Genomic DNA, 19,089 nt, shown 5'->3' on the forward strand with positions numbered 1-19,089 from the left:
GTGGATTTATAGGCAAGTTACAGTTACTGTAATGAACAAAATTACGGTGACGCACACTTTTCTCACATCTGAAAATTCCACCAAGGAGTGCCATTACACAGACAACTTCTTTTCAGGTTGGGGCTGATAGATGCAGGTAGGACTGATTTCTTCTTACTGTCACAAGAGATGTCTTTAAATGTCAGTGCTTAACATATAGGTATACTTATCAGTATATGTATCAGTATATACAGTGCAGAGTACTGCAAAGCAGGAGATTAGTATTTATAAAGTTCAACTTTAGAAATTAAAAAAGAGAATATGAAAGCATGTTTGCATGTGCATTTGTGCGAGTCCGAAAATATATCTAAATGGCAAATATATCATAAAATAACCCACAATTTATCTTCAATTCACTAATCCTATCTATCAAAGTCAGTATTTCCTGTTTAACAGGCTTGGCACATCTAGCAAATATTATTTTACTCTGATTTGGTATTTTTGCGTTGTCTTGCTATTTTTTTTTAAAATTATGTTTCACATAGAAAAACAGATTAAATTGCTTTCATGTGAAAGTGGTTTTAATCCCTGGGAATACTGGTATGGCAAAGGCTTACAATGCTTCATAGTTGTATTGTGAAATTTAAAATATTTTTAAAACTAACCATCCACTCACATACAGTACACAGTTCTTGAACATGAAATCTTCAGACACACGACATGAGAAATGTGCTTGAAAACCCTTTGAAGCCCCTGTTGACCCCCTCAGGAAATCATTATAAAATAAATTATCCATGAAAGCAAAATGACACTTGGTATAAAATAAAGTTTAAGAAAAGTAAAACAATTGTACACTATTTAAAAAAAACATAAATACTACTGCTACTTCTGACTCTAAAAACTACACAAAAACTACTGTCAGCACTAAATAACTCTTATTCAACTTGTTCAATAACACAACTGCCAAAATGATAACACCATCCATGAGAGAGGTAAAGGGGCTTTTTTTTTTTTCATCTGAAATGCTGTTTGTGACTGGGGAGGTTTATGTGACGTTCCCCCCCCCCCGAGACCACATTTGTCATATGGAGCACCAGTGACATCAGCAGTGGCGAGGGCCCTAGGCGCCATCCGCCCCCCCTCGGGAGGGGATGGTAGAGAGAGACAGATAGAAAGCAAGAAGAGAGAGAGAGTGAGAGAGGCCGGAGTGGCAGGGCCAGGCCTCACGCTGGTTTTTATGTGTAGGCGTTGAGACGCTCCTTGGAGCGAGTGGAATGGATGTCGTGAAGCTCCTGCTCCTCCTTTGACTTGATGTCTTCATACTTCTGCATCCGGCAGGCGTCCTTCACGTAGGCCCAGTTGGCAGATAGCACCATCAAGTAGTGGATCTGTAAGAAAATTATCATTCCCATTTAGCAAATCACACACGATGGGCTGTATTTCATAATCTAGGCATTATCATTATTGATTTCTTAAATGTATTCATTTTTAATACTGAATAGACTTTAAAAGCTGATCTGAACCCTTGGATTAAGGACAACAATCGTCCAGCAGGTGGCAGCATAATTCTAACTGTAGTGTTGGACTTGTGTTACCATGGCAGCAGTGGTTATAATGAATGTATTGTGGTTTAATGACTGAGACTGTTACACAGCTTTTCTTTTCACAGGGACTGACAGTTTTATATTTGCTTTGCAAATATGCAGTAGGACCATTTGACTGAGATTAAAATACAGAAGCTATACTACTACTACTAATAATAATAATTGTTATTATTATTGTTCATGTTGTTATTGCACGTGTTGTTTTTCTATTTCTTATGAACATTATTCATTAATTTATGTGATTTTTTTTACTTCAGTATTGAGGTGCACCAGTGCTTCTGTTGTTTTCCAGCTAAGTTTGGAGGGATTAATCACAGCAAAAAAACTGCGATGTGAGTAAACTAGTTCAGCCCACAATTTGCATCATCATCTCGAGTAGCAAACACTTTCTGTTTCTCAGAAAATGGCTCCTTGCAAATTGCTGATTACTGAGTGATGTTTGCAACAATCTCAGAGCCTTTCTTCTCCCTGTTTCCATGACAACGGCATGACATGCCTGGCTCCTCCGAAAGAGGGAGGGAGACAAACTGTCTTTTTAAACTGCGCCAAAATGCCTTCTCTCCTATCTACAGCTATTCTCTCACAGGTAAATATAACAGAAGCTACTGATCCCGCTACAGCAGTTCTTCTCACCTGCCTTCATTTTCAAAAATTGTCTTACCACTGCACAGTGTTTGCTGCAACAGCAGCAAAGCTTAATCTGATCTTCATGAAAAAAATACTGCATTACTTAAAATAAATGAATAAATAAAACTTAAACCGGTTTCAGTTTGTTTTCATTTTCTTATCGGTGGCTTACCATAGCAATAACAGCAGCTCCTGCTCCAGCAAGGGCGCAGATGAACAGGTGGAATGTCATGTCCAGCTGGATCAAAAACAAACCGCAGGACATATTAATCCTCAGGGGTTAGCAGATATATTTGGCAATCAAAATCCATTGACTCTATTCTTAGAATAAAATCCATAAATTCACATTTGATATCTGTGACACATTTACCATCAGTATGTAAATGCTCAAGTTTCTCATCAGAAAAATTGCAATTTCAGTGTTAAAAAATACTTTTGTCAACTGTCTAACATGTGAGTTTGGGGTCATAGTCTGAGTTTTCTGTCAAACTTTGACTATTAAGTCAAATAATTTGAATGGCGTTCATACCTTGCAATGCTGTCAGTTCAGGCATGCTGTCATACTGTCAGTTTTTGATTTTCCTGCTCCGTAGTATAGGTGCACTGTATTCTTTTGCCTTTGTGGTGTAGAATGTGTGAATCTGACAAATCTGACAATATTATTGCTGTAATGAGGACTAACTGGTGTTTTTTTGCAGTTGATGCAGGTTCTGTTAATTATTTTTCATTTAAAAGTAACATTTAGAAGAATACCTGCAAGGAATGCCACTGTTGGAAAAGCTATTCACAGTGATGTCTTCACTATATTAAGTAATGATTTGTCTTATGTTTGAAACCCATGTGTAATTCATTTTACAGCATGACAACATTAGACATTATTCAGTACTCAAAAGTTACCTTACCTCATTGGATTCACACATCCTGTAGAACTTCTCAGATCCAGTGCACATAGTTCTGGCCTCCGCAATTGGCACAATACCTGAAATTACATACATGTATCAGAGTATTATATTACATTTTTTTCTGTTCACATAGTCCCACAGGTGACATATACACTCACCTGTCACTTCATTAGTCGCACCTTGCTACTGTCGAATGGAGCCCATTTTAAGGCTGTTCATATAACGATATATATCGGATGACGATATATATCGGATGACGATATAAAAACGTCTATTGTTTCATTTTACGTTATCGTTTGTTTTGTGGTGTCGCAAAATAAACTGTTTACAGCAATACTTTTTCATCGTTTTGATGGTCACTGTAGTGGCTATATTCATTTCTTAAAGTTCTCTCTTTCTCTTATATTGTATATAACCACACTACAGATGGACAAGCTACTGTTTTATGCGTTGTCGTTAGGCAACAATGACAGTAGCGTGTCCGCTTGTTTATTTTCCACATAAACCTTTCACAATAAAGCTCAAGATCCTGTTGAGACTTTTCAAAATAAACTGAATTACGTGAAAGAGTATGCATATTGTTTATGGATGAGAAGCAAAAAAAAGCTGCCAGGTGCTAAAAAATAAACCTTAGACTCAAACGTTAGAACAGGCTTTTCCCTGCAGCACGCCGTGTAATAAATACTCACAAAGAAAACAGCGGCTATTACAACTTATGTCTAAAAATGTATAGTTTCATGCATCGGTTAAAACACTTGACTCCAGGTACACGACGCCCAGCTGGAAACACTTCACACAAGTCGAGCTGCCCGAGATTCACAGAATTTACAGAAAATGTTACATTTTTGTGATTTATATCGTTATCGGACGATATAATTATTATATCGGGATATGAGATTTTGGTCATATCGCACAGCCCTAGCCCATTTTGCCTTCAGAACTGCTGTAATTTTTTCTAGTGCAGATTCAGCAAGGTACTGTAAATGTCCCTCAGTAATTTTGATCCATAGTTACATTAAAATAAATTATATTCCTAAAATGAAATTCCATTCTTAATTCATATGGGTTATTATAATGCTGGCCTACCCTCCGCATCTATAACAGCTTAAAATCTTCTGGGGAGGCTTTCTACAAGGCTTAGGAGTGTATTTATAGGAATTTTTGACCATCCTTCCAGAAGCGCATTTGTAAGGTCAACCACTGGACTTCTTAACTGATAGATCACAGTGTGTGAGAATAAACGGCTGTTTTTCCAAACAGCTGAACTCTTCCACTGGCTCACCACAAGGTTGTTGTCTCTCTCCTCTTTTGTATATTTTGTACACTAATGACTGTCGCAGCACACAGGCCAATAGGCATTTCATCAAATACGCAGATGACACAGTCATTGTAAGCCTCCTTCATGGTGAAGAGGATTCCCATGGGCCTGTTGTGGATGAGTTTGTTTCATGGTGTGATCAGTCCTTCTTAATGATTAACACCTTGAAAACCAAGGACATGGTTATTGATTTCAGGAAGTCATCCCCTCATCCTGCGCTTACAGTGGTAAATGGTGCAGCCATTGAAATGGTGGATAGTTACAAGTACTTGGGGGTTGTTCTTGATAAGACCCTGTCCTTTGAGTCACATCTTGCTGCTACAGTGAAAAAGGCCCAACAAAGACTGTACTTTTTAAGGAGGTTGAGAGGTTTTAATGTTTCATCTGAAATGATGTCTCTCTTTTATAAAAGTTTTATTGAATCTGTTTTAACTTTCTGTATCATTGCTTGGTACGGTAGTATGTCCATGGATAATAAGACCAGACTTAACAATCTGGTTAAAGTGGCGGGCAAGATTTCAGGGAGGTCTCAGGTCCAGCTTGTGGACTTTTATAACAGGCAGGTGCTGAGGAAGGCAACTTCTGTCCTGTTGTGTTCAGATCATCCTCTCTTTAACAATTTTCAACTGCTTCCATCAGGTCGTCGTTATAAAATGACTGCAGTGAAGACAAAGCGACACAAATTGTCGTTTGTACCTAGTGCTATTATCTTAATTAACAACACTAAATTGTAAGTGTTGTTGCCATTGCACATTGCATTTTTTTCGATGGAAAATCTAGGTTGTTTTATCAGGCTTATATTATATTATAGTATTTTTTAATGAGTGTACGTAATGTGTTGGTTGTATGTTTGTTGTTTGTTTTGACATACTGCGAATCAATTTCCCATCAGGGACAATAAAGTTACCATTGACCATTGACTGATGCTGGATGAGAAAGCCTGGCTCATAATCTCCGCTCTTATTCATCCCAAAGGTGTTCTGTCTGTAAGGTCAGGACTAGGGGACAGTCAACTTCTTCCACACCAAACTTGCCTATCCATGTCTTTATTGGCGTTCCTCAAAATGATGCACAGTCATAAAGTAATGTTCTGCACATGCCATCCCAAAACTGTTCCCACAAAGTTGGGAGCATGAAATTGTCAAAAATTATATGGTATGCTAAAGCCCTAAGAGTTCTTTTCACTGGAACTAAGGAGCTGGGTCCAACTCCTGAAAAACAACCCTACACCATAACCCCCCCTCCAACAACTTTATACAGCACAATGCCATCATATAAGTACTGTTCTCTTGGCTACCACCCAGACTCGTCCAGCAGATTGCAAGATGGAAATTTGATTTATCACTCCAGAGAACATGGCTCCACTCAGTGGAGTACAGTGGCAGTGTGCTTTACACCACTGCATACTGTGCTTTACATTGGGTTTGGCGATTTAAGGCTTGGATCCAGCTGCTCGCCCATAGAAATATATTCCAGAAGGCTATCTGCCCACTGTTTTTGCATTAATCTGAAGTCCACATGAAGTTTGGAGGTCTGTAACGATTGGTTCTGCAGAAAATTGGTGAGCACTGTGCACTATGTGCGTCACAAGCCACTGCTCTGTGATTTTTCATGTGGCTGTGGCTAATTTGCTCTTGTTCCCAAACTCTTCCACTTTGTTGCACTACCACTAACAGTTGACTGTGGAATATTTAGTAGTGAGGAAATTTCCCGACTGGACTTGTTGCACAGGTGGCATCCTATCATGATACCAAACTGGAATTGACTGAGCTCCTGAGAGCACCCCATTCTTTCACAAATGTGAGGATGCAGAAATGCAAACATCAAGACTCATCAGACCACGCAATATTTTCCAAGCTTTTGTTGGCTATTTTTCTGAACTTATTGCACCCTCAGCTTCCTGTTTTTCACTGACAGGAGGAGCAGTCAGTGTGGTCTTCTGCTTCTGCAGCCTATCTGGTTCAAGGTTTGATGTGATGTGTGTTCAGAGTTGCTCTTCTGCATACCTTGGTTGTTACAAATGGTTATTTGAGTTACTGTTGCCTTCGTAGTAGCTTTAATCAGTCTGGCTATTTTCATCTCACCTCTGGCATCACCAAGGCATTTTCACTCAGAGAACTGCCTCTCACTGTATATTTCCACTTTTTTAAACCATTCTCTGTAAACCCTAGAAACAGCTGTGTGGAGAAATCCAAGTAGATAATCAGCCACAGGCGGTGGTTTAATGTGACCCAAGGCAAGATGTATCCGTGTTTTTATGTTCTTTATGCCAAATTTTCACATCTAGTGTGAATTTTTATATGGTGTTTATCATTTCCATACAGTCTCATTGTGCTATACTTAAAAAAAATAATATAATTTTTATTATTTAGCCATATCCTAAAGTGATGATTAATCCATTTAAAAGAAAACTATATGGAGGCTACAGTACAGGTAGTTGTTCTAAAAAGTAAAAAAGAAGTAGCAATTTAAATACAGCATAAATTTCTGTCACCGAGTTATTTCAAAAGGGGTGGACGGACGGACTGGAGAATATTCATGCTTACCATACTGGCGTGGGTCAAGGCATAGGGTGGCTCCCTCCAGGACAGTAGTATTTTGGCAAATATTCCAGATGTTGAAATATATGAAAACTGGAATGGAGGTAAATGCAGTCACTCCAAGCCAAGCCAGCATGAAGATGTATGTCAGCATGATGAACTGAAAGGGGAAACAGTACAGATGGATTACTGAAGTGGAACCGTATTTATTTGTAATATTAACACCTTCCAAGGCACTGTGGCTGGTGTAAAACTGATCATTTAGACGTTGACTCGTCTATGTCTAGATGTTGACGGCAAGGTCTTCTGAGATTAGTTTTTGTTGTAGTTAATATTTTTATATCCTCCAAGTTATTTTATAGGATTGCTGCATGCTCTTTTGTATGTTCTGGATGTGTGCTAATAATTTGTTTTGTTCTTGTTTCAGCAGTATTACCATATTGAACACTGATCAGAAATAAACCTTATAATGTCCTTTGCTGGTTGAGTACTGTAAGTACTACATAGGATATTAGCTTGTCAAGAAAAGTTAGTTAAAAGAACAAATCATTATCATTTTCGATTCTTCCTGTTAAATAAAAACAGCTTCAAGAGAAGCTAAAGAAAAGGTGATAAGATCAACTTTCCTCTGTGTAGACAGATTTCTTTAGCAGAGGAACTTGGGAAATCTAAGATTTTGATATATTGATTATGAGAAAGTACTATATATCAAACAGAAGAGATGAGCAGACATGTGAATGACCCCAGATTACATTAGGTTTGTATATCTCCCTTCAATGTCTTCTTTCCTTGGGGAAAAATGCAGTGCTATTTATACTTTCTTTTATAGGGGAAAATAAAGATAGTTGAGTTATAGTACTCGTAAAGGCTCTATTGTGGCTGACCCTTTTCAGCCTTTTCAAAATAGTGAAACCTCACCAAATACAGGGGTCAACTCTAAAAAAGAATCTATTACATATAGAGCTTGGGAGAGCACGAGTAGTGTCACATTGGCCACAAAAAAAAATGTCAGCTATTGAAATCTACTCAGCCTTCAAGGGAAAGTTCCTGGGAAATGACCTGACATTTACTAGGTGATTCCCGACAAGAGCAAAAGCTTATATAGAGTAATAGACATACATTTTATAGTTAGTATGAAGTAAAATAGTAGCCCTACCCAGGCACTGACACAACGTCCACATGTTGTGATCTTGAAGTCCCCGTACAGATCTTTAATGGCACCACTTGTGAAGAATCCCTCCACCATTAGCAGGATGCCATAGACGAAGAAAGCCGATGCAATGCCGTAAATCACATACTTAATAATGTCAATCCTGGAGAAGGAATACAGAACAACAGAAATGCAGTTTATAAAAATAAGAAGTTACCCTTTCTTTTTAAGATGTTAGCAAGAATTTTCATACAAAAATACTCACAGGAAAATTATATAGATAATTGCAGGTCATTACATTTGCCTGTTAAACAGAAGTAATCAACATATCTGTCTTAAATTGGCTACGCTTGTTGTGATTGTGCGGTGGATCTCTGGGATGTGTCAAAGCACATATAATTGTGTATTTTATACTGTGGAAGTATGCAAACTATGTTTTCTTGCTGATCAGCAGGGCTGTTTAGAATCTTTGTTACTTACATTGTAAAGACATCCAGTGAATCCACAGGGCTCCTCACAACCTCAAAGTAGTCCTGGAGGATGGTGACAGTGCCAGTCAGGGCTTCATGTCCACAGCCACAGAAGAGGGCCACACCAGCATACAGCAAGATGGTGGCTATGAGGGATGGGTATGGAATCCCACCCAGGCATTTGATGCAGCATTCAAGGCATCCTAAAGCGGAGAACGAGATTAGCCAACAAAGACTGTTAAAATTCTGAGAGAAAAAACACCAGACGTGGCACAAAGTAACAGAGACGTTTTTGCTGCATTTGCTGCATTTTAAATTATTTATCAATACATTAGCATTGAGCAAATGCATCTGCATGCACTGTATTTCCATTTCCATTTAATATTTTCCAGCAATTAAACCAGCTGGGAGGCAGCTATGCATGCAAGCTAGTTTGACTGCAGTACTCCTTTCCCTTATGTTAAAAAAACAACAACAAAACCCTTTCAAACAACTGTGTTATTCGTTCTGTCAGCTCTATAGCCCTACGGATAATGCTGACATTTTATTCAGCAATATAAACTCAGCCTTAGTTTCACATAGTAACTATGACCTTTAACCCCATTCTACTTTCCTCAGCTTCCTGTGCCAGGGGGTTCTTAAGGTGACAAATCACTGCTCAGGTTCATCTTCAATCTCCTGTGACACAGACTGCTCACAAAGAAGCCACGTCTGTAAATATTGTACCCAGGGTTGCCTTTATGAATTGCTTTGATTTATGAGTCTCCATCTCGTGTGTGTGTTTTGTGCTACTGAGTCAGTCATTTCCCAGTAACTACAACAGAGGTACAGAGGTATTTCCTGTGTAAGTGCGAAACAAATCCAGTATTGCAGTGTTTTGCTGTATATTATCCAGACAGATACATTTTTCACAAAGCCAGACTAGTCTGAAACAGCTAGACCTGTATTAAAATCGGAGAGCTGCTTCATAAGTATCCTAAATGATTAAAGTTGAAGTCAGTATACAAATGTGGTATATGTGCTTTTATGACCAGCACGGCGTTACTCTTGATCAGATGTAAGATGATCATGGCCCATGATTAAATTCATCTGCATTGGTTTTGCTGTGCTCATTCAGAAGAGATGCAGTGACTCTGTTGTCAGTTGCAAAGATGATAAGATTTCAGGATGTTTTCAGCTCCATTCTTTTAAAGGTTGTCTAGTCATCTTCACTTTTGTTTCAAAGCAGCAGTCAGCCCAATATTCCTCCTCCTCAACTCTCTTCGTGTGACTCTGATCCAGACATGAGTGGAATACCAAGTAGCTGGTCCGCCCGCTGGGCTGTGCTGAGCACTCAAACGCTTGGTGCAGTTACAACCTTCACCCAGGGTTTCCTAGATTATCTACCTCCTTACTGATGTTATCCACTGCTAGACTGTGGAATGTCTATTCAGCTTATGTGCTATATTTTAAACATGTTTCTGTCCATATCCGTGTTTGCTGAATGTTGTATCCTAAAACAATCCATGCAGCTTTTCACACGTCACACTACACAGTCCAAACAACTCTGCTGTGCCTGTTAATAAGCTTCTGATTTTAGTCTCTGTTTAAGTATTCTCAGCTCATACAGTGTATGCTTAGATCTAAGCTTTAAAGATGAGGTACACATATATATTGTCTTCCAAGCCTTTTGTTGTTTAGAGGAAAGATTATAGTATGTATTATATCTCAAACTGGTGATTCCCCCATTGAATAGAGGGACTGCAGTGCCATTTGTCTGCCTTTATCATCACTGCCTTAGTAATTCTCCAACATTCCCAGTGATTCACCTAGGAAGAGACATCAAATTCAGGGAATACTTCACCTTTAGTGCCTCTTGGTAACTATCAGGTACTTACAATGCCACGTGACATGCACTCCTAGGTGTTTTCACGCTAATTCACACCTTCTGTCATGTGACTCTGAGAACCTGCAGTAGATTTAAATGGCCTGGACTCCCTCTGGATCCAAGCCTTAAACAGATGCTGCTTAAATTCTGCCGTTTTAGTTCATTTCAGGAATACTTTGAGGGAAGCTCCCATAGTGGAGGTGTTGGTTTAGTCATTGTAATCAAAAATGAATTTATATAAATCACTTTGTATAGTCTCACTTTGAGTAGAGCTGTTTTTATTTGGAAACCTGCATCCTAATACAATAATGAAAAAAGCACAGTTTTAAAGAACTCACTTCAGTCCTGTGGAAAACTAAGTACACCCTATGAGTCAACAGTTTGTAGAATCAGTTTGTAATTCTTTTCTGCAGGGCTTTATCAGTTTGTGACATTGTTGTGGAGGAACATTGGAACAAAGTCCAAAGTTCATGTTGCAAAATTGCCTTAGTTCATTGAGGTTTGTGGGCATTTGTATATTCTCAGCACTCTTCCCACCACAGAATTTCAATCAGTTGACTTTGACTCAGCTGATGCGACACTTTGATTCTTTTCACAAGTCCACGAGTTCAAGGTCACGATCAACTTAGTAACTGCAAGATCCACAGGAACTGTGTTTGACAGTTGCTTGTGCTGATGGTGCGATTGATTTTTGCCAAATGTGACGATAGTCAAACATCTCCACTTTGGTTTTGACTGTGCAAAGTACTTTCCAGAAGTCCTGAGGTTTGTTCAAATGCAACCCTTCCAATCACGCCACATTTAATTCCTATGGAAGCAGTAAGAGTGTGGTTAGTTTTGCATAAAACTATGCAAAGTTATGTGTAAGCATGTGTTTTTAACACGATTCCATTCTGCAGCTGCAATATTTTGGATAGCAAATTTTTCTGTTATCATTATTTAAAGGTGTCAGCTTGTCTTTTTCTGGCAACTTATGCATGAAAAGGTCTCCAGATGCACCAGTGCCAAGGTTCTGAGACCAACCAAATACATGTTAACACACAATCCTGATAACTTTGCAGTATAATGTCTGGAATGCCTTAGAAATCAAGGATCTGTTACATAAACTGGACTTTATCAGATTCACTCATTCATTTCCCAAGGTCTCGTGAATGTAGCTATTTTTGTTCTTTGCTTGAGTACCCTCTGTCTGTCTGTCACTACCTCTTACCCCAGATTCATTATGTTGAGTTGCCTTATCACTTCAGGAAACAGGCACTGACAGAATTTATTGATGTAGCTGTGATTACTGACAAGATGAGAGTGAGGCAGAGAGTTCAGAAACACTTATCCTCTTGGCCACAGTGCCCATTTATGAGCCAGAGTAAGAGTCAACTGTTGAGTCAAGTACTACAAACACATGGATTTGTATGTAGTACTGATGGGATACAAATTACTGCAATGTTCCCAGTTAATTTTTTTTTTATTTCCAAACTATGTCGCTTGTATGGAAAAATAAGTTTTTTCAGCCATCAGAAATAGATAGAATAGATATAAAACATTTTCTCTTGCATTTTGAATCTTAAACACAGGAACGCAGCGGCCTTTGAGATATGCTGGTGCTGATTTTGTGCAGTAATTGAGCGGAGCCTGTATTTAACATGAAGAGAGACAAGCGGTAATATCAATGATTTAAGTGATGGCTTCAATCAAGGCTTATTTCCTTGCTTTTCTGCACACAGCATAAAGCAGCTGCGAATTTACACGGACTACTTTTCCACCAAGCAGTAAACAGAATTGGCTACTAGTATGTTTGTACATTGTATTGTAAATGTAACTACAGAGTACAACACAGATAATATTTGTCTATATGTGACTTGACTTAAAGAGTTTCCATGGAAACAGTTGAAGATGAAGTCAGAAGGCAGGATAAAAGCATTACTGAGTGGACGTAACAGACTAATGTTTTATTGATCGTCTGCTCTTAATTCTGTGGAAGGGAAACTCATCACACCCAGTAAAGAGAGGTGTGTTAGAAAAGGACCAGATTCAGTGATAAAGTTGTAAATGTAGGTTAAAACGTAAAAACTAACAAGGCTTCCATCTTTGTCTGAGAGAAAAAATGTACTCACGTGAGTAGAAACAGCTGAATTTACAACGTAATGTCTTCTTAGCCTAGCTGCCCTTCTTCACATTTACTATGTTCCTTCCTGTTTTTGAAACTGCAGTGATAAAAGATCACCAGCAATGTGTTTATGATCTCATATGTTATCTGTCTTCCTCACCCCATTAAAAAATACCAGTGCATGCTATCATTTGCTCTCTGTAAACCTTCATTGATCCTAAATGAATTTGAGACTCTGAGTGGGTGAAAAATGGCAAACGGACGATTCTAAGAGTTAGAGGATGCTTGATCAATAATTTAGAAGTGGCACAGTGCGGAGGCACACAAGTCTCCCACATTCATTTTTCATGCTTTCTGCTTAGCCCCACATCACCTGTGATAAAAATAAAAGATGGCCTGCTTTAGGGGTCATGGGTATTTGAATGGCTGTGTCGTATAGGAAACAATGACTGTCAAGTTTGGTGCAACCAAGCAGATTTAAAATGGACTAGAATTGCAGTGACAAGGACCATCTGTGTACTTGAATGAATATATGTGATGTTTTTGTTTTGCCTTATTTTGAACTGGAGTACACCCCCAAATGTTTGAGGTAAGCTTAGTCTACAAAACATCTTTTACTCAGAATAACCTATTTTCCAATCAGTAAAAAGCATTTAAGGATTTTCTTGCCTCAGCGTGTTGATTAAATACAAATTTCATCGGTGCAAATCTTAACTCTAGCAAAACCAGGATTAATGCTATTCAGTTTTGAACAAAGAGACAGATTTAGAAGATGGCACTGTTTTAAATATTTTATTTTCCTAGAACAAAGCCACATGTTTTTTTCAAGGGAGGAAAGGGAGGGGGTGAAATTGAGGCCTGTGAGAGCCCAAACACCGCGGCCCAATCAACAGAAGGCGTCTCCCTAATACAAAGAGAAAGGATGACCCCCTCCCAGGGCCTCTCCCACCTCCCACTTCTCCTCCATCTGTCAGTGCCATAGCTGACAGGCAAAAGGGATACACACATACACACATTCTCTCTGACCTAGTCAACTTTTGCATGAGGGATGAGATAATGTTGTCCATATCAGATCAGTGCAGGGTTAATTTATGGAGTAACGGGGTGGATGATGAATTGGATGAATTCTGCGAATTACAGTGTTGTGATGTTTCTCAGACATTTCCACATTATGAAATTTGCTTAGTTCATCCATAGGTCAGTATTTGACGTGTAGTGGTCCTGTTAAACTGGAAAAATAATTTCTATTTAAGGCTAGATTACCTTTAAGACATTTTTTCGCTATTGACACAAATATTTCTTAACCAAAATAGTTCCATACCTAGTGAAATATCAGACATAAAAGTAATATTGGGCAGATTCCAAATACTTGCTTTCAAAGATGATTTTTACTCAAATGTGTGTTTATGCAACCCTGAATTGGATGAGTGGAAGAAAATTAATGGATAGATGGATGGTTGCTTATGTTGGTTCATTCCTAATTAAAAAGGATTTCTTCCTTTTGAAGTCATATAGAGATATGAGGCTTTGCTTTTGATGCAGTTTTAGCATCTGAGAAAATAAATGGCATGCTGCATTAGAGTATTAAATGAACAAAATTCATTAAAGACGATGACAGAAAAAGGAAAGACAATCTAATTCTGTGTCTGTGCATTCATTTCTAACACGAGAGATCCAATAAGAGAGATCAATTTTCCCACATACAGCTAGCATTTATTAGGGGTTTTGTGTGGGGACGGGGTGGTGGTGAGCCTGGTCAGACAGAGAGAGAAGAGAGAGCGAGATCTCAGTGGGGGGATGGTGTGCCTGTGTCAGCCTGAGTGTAATGGGCGTGCATGCGTCTCGTTGCTTTCCTTGTTCCTTTAATGCACCCCACCCCCCTTCCCCTGCAGTGAGCAGGTTTTTTTTCAGCTCCTGTGTGCCCCCATCTCCTCTGCGCATGTTTAATCAACCAGCATGGTTGCCATAACAACCACAGCGCAAAATCTGAGAATAGACCGGGTACTTGAGAGCCGTGACCCACTTACTGTATGTCAACAAATTCAGTGGGACAATAGTGAACGAGACACATTACACATAAAACCCCTTCAGGGCTAAAAGGTTGTTCCACACCAGGCCTGAAAGCTCAGCTACTGATTTCCTCTCTTCCTTTTTCACAGAGAGATGGAAGAGTCTAAACAGGACTGCGTGACTGTAGACGTGTCTTTTGTCTAAGCCAAGTTCACTCCAGGAACTAGGGGGCAAAAGTCAAAAACACAGCAAAAGAAACAAGGTTTTTGACTTTAGGTTTATGCATTTTAACCATGCAGGTATTTCCATTTCACAGGGTGGAATGAGTTTAATTTTCCTGATTGCCAACCTTATAAGCAGCCAAAACCAAAGAATGCAGGGATTTGAAGCACAGCTCCAAAACAATAGACCATAATGAGAGCATGTCTGCAGAGTCCAACAACAGTGGAGTACTTCATACTGCATATTAGTACTTCAATTTTTACTCAATAACAGTTTCCCGACACACTTTACCCTGAATGACCGAAATTTTAAGTAACATTTAAATTACATAAGCTAACACAACTCACAAGACACAATCATGTTGAGTGACAACAATATCATATTATCATTTTAAGATATTATCATTACAGTGAGCTAGTGTTTATCATCAATCTCAATGCAAGTAATTTTCAACACCTCTTTCCCTATGCCTATATCTATACCATTGTGTCATTGCTCAAAACAATAAGAGACCCCACATAAGGTTTTTAGCTGCTCCAGAAATAATTACTAGAACAATTGGTGGAACTCTCTTGACCTGGGCTGGGGCAGGCTTCAAAACAATAAGGGGCAGTAGAGGAGGACATAGGAGCTCTTAGATAGGCTGCTACTTATACATGAAGTAATATATTCATGAATGTGCTGCAAGTGAATAATATCTTCTAAATAATTTATTTCTTATCATATTTGGTAAAAATAAACAAGAAAACCCAAACAAATGTGGTTTTTATGTAGTGGAAAACCATTTGTCTGACCACAGCAACTATGTTCAAAGCAGCATCTCCTTGCCTTTAGCTTAATGCCGATTTGGCATTTATCAAGTCAACTGCAAATTCAAAGTGCATGAAACTCGGTGAACCTTTAAAACTACAACACAATTTTTCCATTGTGTATTACGGTCACACGATGTTACTGACATGATTGTAGACGGACAAAAATGAGATGCTCAACATGCAACCACATGCTAATCAAACAGAAGGACAAACGCTACCTTGCAGAGTAGATTCTTGGCTCAGGAAATGCTAACAGGTGTGCCTTTCTCAGTTTTTCCATTCAGCAACAGTTAGTACATCAAGTGTAAATGACCTGCAGAATCATGTTTGGTTTATTTATCCACAGTATTGCCCACCATATGGTCATTTCCAGAACTTTTAGCATATTTAGCCGTGTGTTCCTACTGGTCTAAACCTGCTTTTTCAACAGAAGGGCGCTGGACTGCTCCCTGCTGCTAATGGCCACTTTGGTACATAGAGTGCGCTCATACATTTGGCTAGCAGCTGAAGTGAACAGTGCCCACCTGGTGCATCTGACTCATAATCTGAGACATGCAACCTCAGAAGAGGAAGACAGAAGGGCATTAGGATGCTGTGAGTGCACTCAGTGACACCTGCACCCCTTTGAGCTGGAAGTACCAATTTATCTACAGTCCGTTTGCTAGCTTGGATGATGTCTTCATCAGCAAAATGATAAAGAATTGTGCTTTAATATACATATGTAAACGATGATAAAATGCACATCACCAACTGTGGGGGCTCTGCTTCTACATCAGCGTTACGCAAAATGAGAAGCTTTTAAAATGTTGGTGTTTCTAGATGTCCAGTCTTACCAATTTCTGCACATTTATTGGGTAGAAGCTTGCTGTAGACAGAGGCCTGTCAAGTTATTATGTTTTCCTTAACAGTGTAAACTGTATGTATTTAATCTTTTCTATGATTTATCCCACTTTTTGCAATTAAGGTTAGATTGTGAGTTTTTGGTCAAAACTGATCAATGATTATTACAAACTATTACATATTTCTCCAGAAAAATCAAAGTGACATGGGCGAAAACATGACCATCATCAGAGGAGTCATTGCAATTATCTTTTGTCTTCACAAACTATAGAGGGGCTGTCAAATCAATAATTTAATAAACGATACAAGAATTTAGGTAACCAACATATGTAAATTGCGTTGCATAATACTTGGTCTCCAGAACCACCATCTTGGCGCATGGTGATAAACGTGACTTGAAATACTTAAAATAGTGACACTATTGATTTTTCATTCAAAAGGAAAGTCTAAGCTATAACCTTTCAAACACAATACTAACTAACAGGACCAGGGTGTATTTTCTTGTGTTATTTGTTTTTTAATGGTTAAATAATAATAGCCTATGATTTACGAAAAAGGCTGTATGTTTCGACATCGAGCCACTCAGGATCCCAGGCAGTGTCTTTTTATGCACAAATTTCTATGATTTCTGCTACACATGGTCTACAGAATAATTGTTCAGTTTTGTCATTGGAAGGTACAACATGGAAATTATTCCAACAACCAAACTGCCTGATGATATGCTGGAGAAGCTGCGCAATCTTAACTACTGTGGAAACCAGTTCAGTAGTTCTCAGTGTTGTCTAGAGCGGACTTATGATAGAAGGCGTCGGGCTAAAAACAAACATTAGCTGGTTAGCTGGTTGGTGTGTATTGGTCACTTTCCAAGAGCTTCAGCCTTTAGTTTACTGTATAAAACAACACACGGCTTATTTCCTCATATTCACGTGATGATTTTAGTTTTTTTTCAAGTTCAAGGGGAGAAATCAAATGCTTGCTTGTGTTGACACATGGGCAGTGATTCATAAAAGCACCCTAGTGTGAGAAGCAGGTTGCATATGTCAAAGCAGAGCCTCTGCTGTAACAGGTTATTAACAGTCAATTTGGTTTTAATAAGCTTTTGTTCAAGAAAAATGAGCTTGCAGAGCTTGCTTTATATGAGTACGTGCTAAATAATTACATTAATATTCTGCCCAAATTAATGGATCTGACAGATGGCTTTATTATCGAACTGTCATCCAAAAATTGCCCATAGGGACGCCACTAAAGGTTGTTTGATCAAAATCTATAGGTTTTCTAGAACTTCTCCTACTACGCTGCTTAGTCAAGCAGTTTGATTAAGCTCACTATATTCTCCCAAGCTTCTCATTTTCTTTTTCACTCTGTGCTGCAATCATTTCTGACTCTACATATGCGCCTCTTCTTGTCTCTCTTCCTCCCACATTCTTAGACACAGCAAACTATTCCTGTGCTTCTGAAATGTCATCAACAGGAGTGGGTGAAGAGGGAGTAGATAATGACTTTGCCAGCGCCATGGCAACTGTTTCAGTTCGTGTGTGTGCCTGTAAGTAGTGCTAAGTTGCAGGGAAGAGCGACAGGAGGCAACACAAACATATGCCTGACACAATAAATCTGAGAGAGAAGGAGGCAAGGGAGGTGAAATAAAAACGTGTTTTCTACATGAGAACAGCATCCTCTTTACCTTTGGTATTGTGTCATTCTTTAACAAAAAATATCTTTTTCCAATCCACTGATGAGAAAATACACTTGCTTTATACTGTTGCAACCATATACTGAATCATTCATGCAGAGAAACAAGATGCGGAGGTGTGAAGTATAAATAGCAATTCAGCTCTGCACAAAGCATACACTGCCCCTCCTAAGTGAATGAAAAAAGAACCCCTAAAAACTCCTCCTGCAACAAATGCACAGTGAATATTGCAAAGCACTGCTGCATCATACAGCACCTCGGTTTTTCCGACACAAAGGACAGAACCTGAAAGCTGCTGGTTTAAAGACTAGTAATAATGGTAGATCAGTTTGGTTCCATGCTCTTCGTGTTTCTCTCTGTCATCACGACAAGCATGAAAGACACATCAAGCAAACAAAGGCAGTCCAGCCCTTGCTGTAGCAGTTCACACCCCTGTGACTACCCAGACAGCACATACAGACGTGCACTTTTCAGTGGAGTGCTGATACTCAGTGGACAAAAGAATTCCCACAAACAGATGCTCTTTTATTCAAAGAGGGTATGGCTTACATTTGTGCAGTTGTCTCTGCAAAGACACTACTGACACTGACAAAAGCAAACATACATAAATGAATTCATCAGAACATGCAAAGATTTACTTTCTTACCTTTCTGGGTCTGCCCCTCATCCATGTCTTCTTCCATTTTGCTTTTTCTTCTTTTTTAAGTAGCTATCGATTAGTAAATAAATGTCCTGTGTAGGTTTAAGATCGTATTTATTTAAGGAGTAATCCACACATCAGTTCCCCTTTCTTTCTCTATACTCACTTTCTCTCTCTCTCTTTCTCTCTCTCACTCTCTCTGAACACTTAGATTGGCTGTCAGGTGTGGTTTCTGTCAAGTGACTGGGCGATGCAAAGGATCACTTAGCCTTTGTGGTACTGTCCATTGCAAACCGCTGTGGCAAGTGCAGAAC

The 19,089-nt window shown here is 38.9% G+C and overlaps 1 protein-coding gene across 1 annotated transcript; it reads right to left on the reverse strand.

Moving 5' to 3' along the window:
* Nucleotides 1-1,214: 1,214 nt before the first annotated feature.
* gpm6aa (glycoprotein M6Aa) lies at nt 1,215-18,979 on the reverse strand. The gene is made up of 7 exons (XM_085366170.1): nt 18,782-18,979; nt 8,601-8,793; nt 8,127-8,283; nt 6,977-7,130; nt 3,113-3,189; nt 2,383-2,448; nt 1,215-1,367 (listed from the first exon to the last, which is right to left on the reverse strand). Exons 1-7 carry the CDS (start codon nt 18,816-18,818, stop codon nt 1,215-1,217), a joined length of 837 nt encoding a protein of 278 aa, XP_085222296.1. The 5' UTR covers nt 18,819-18,979.
* Between the last annotated feature and the right edge of the window lie 110 nt (nt 18,980-19,089).

Source organism: Diplotaxodon limnothrissa, linkage group LG2 (genome assembly GCF_057381915.1).
Source record: "Diplotaxodon limnothrissa isolate DT_005_m linkage group LG2, D_limnothrissa_male_GT1.1, whole genome shotgun sequence".
NCBI lineage: Eukaryota > Metazoa > Chordata > Actinopteri > Cichliformes > Cichlidae > Diplotaxodon > Diplotaxodon limnothrissa.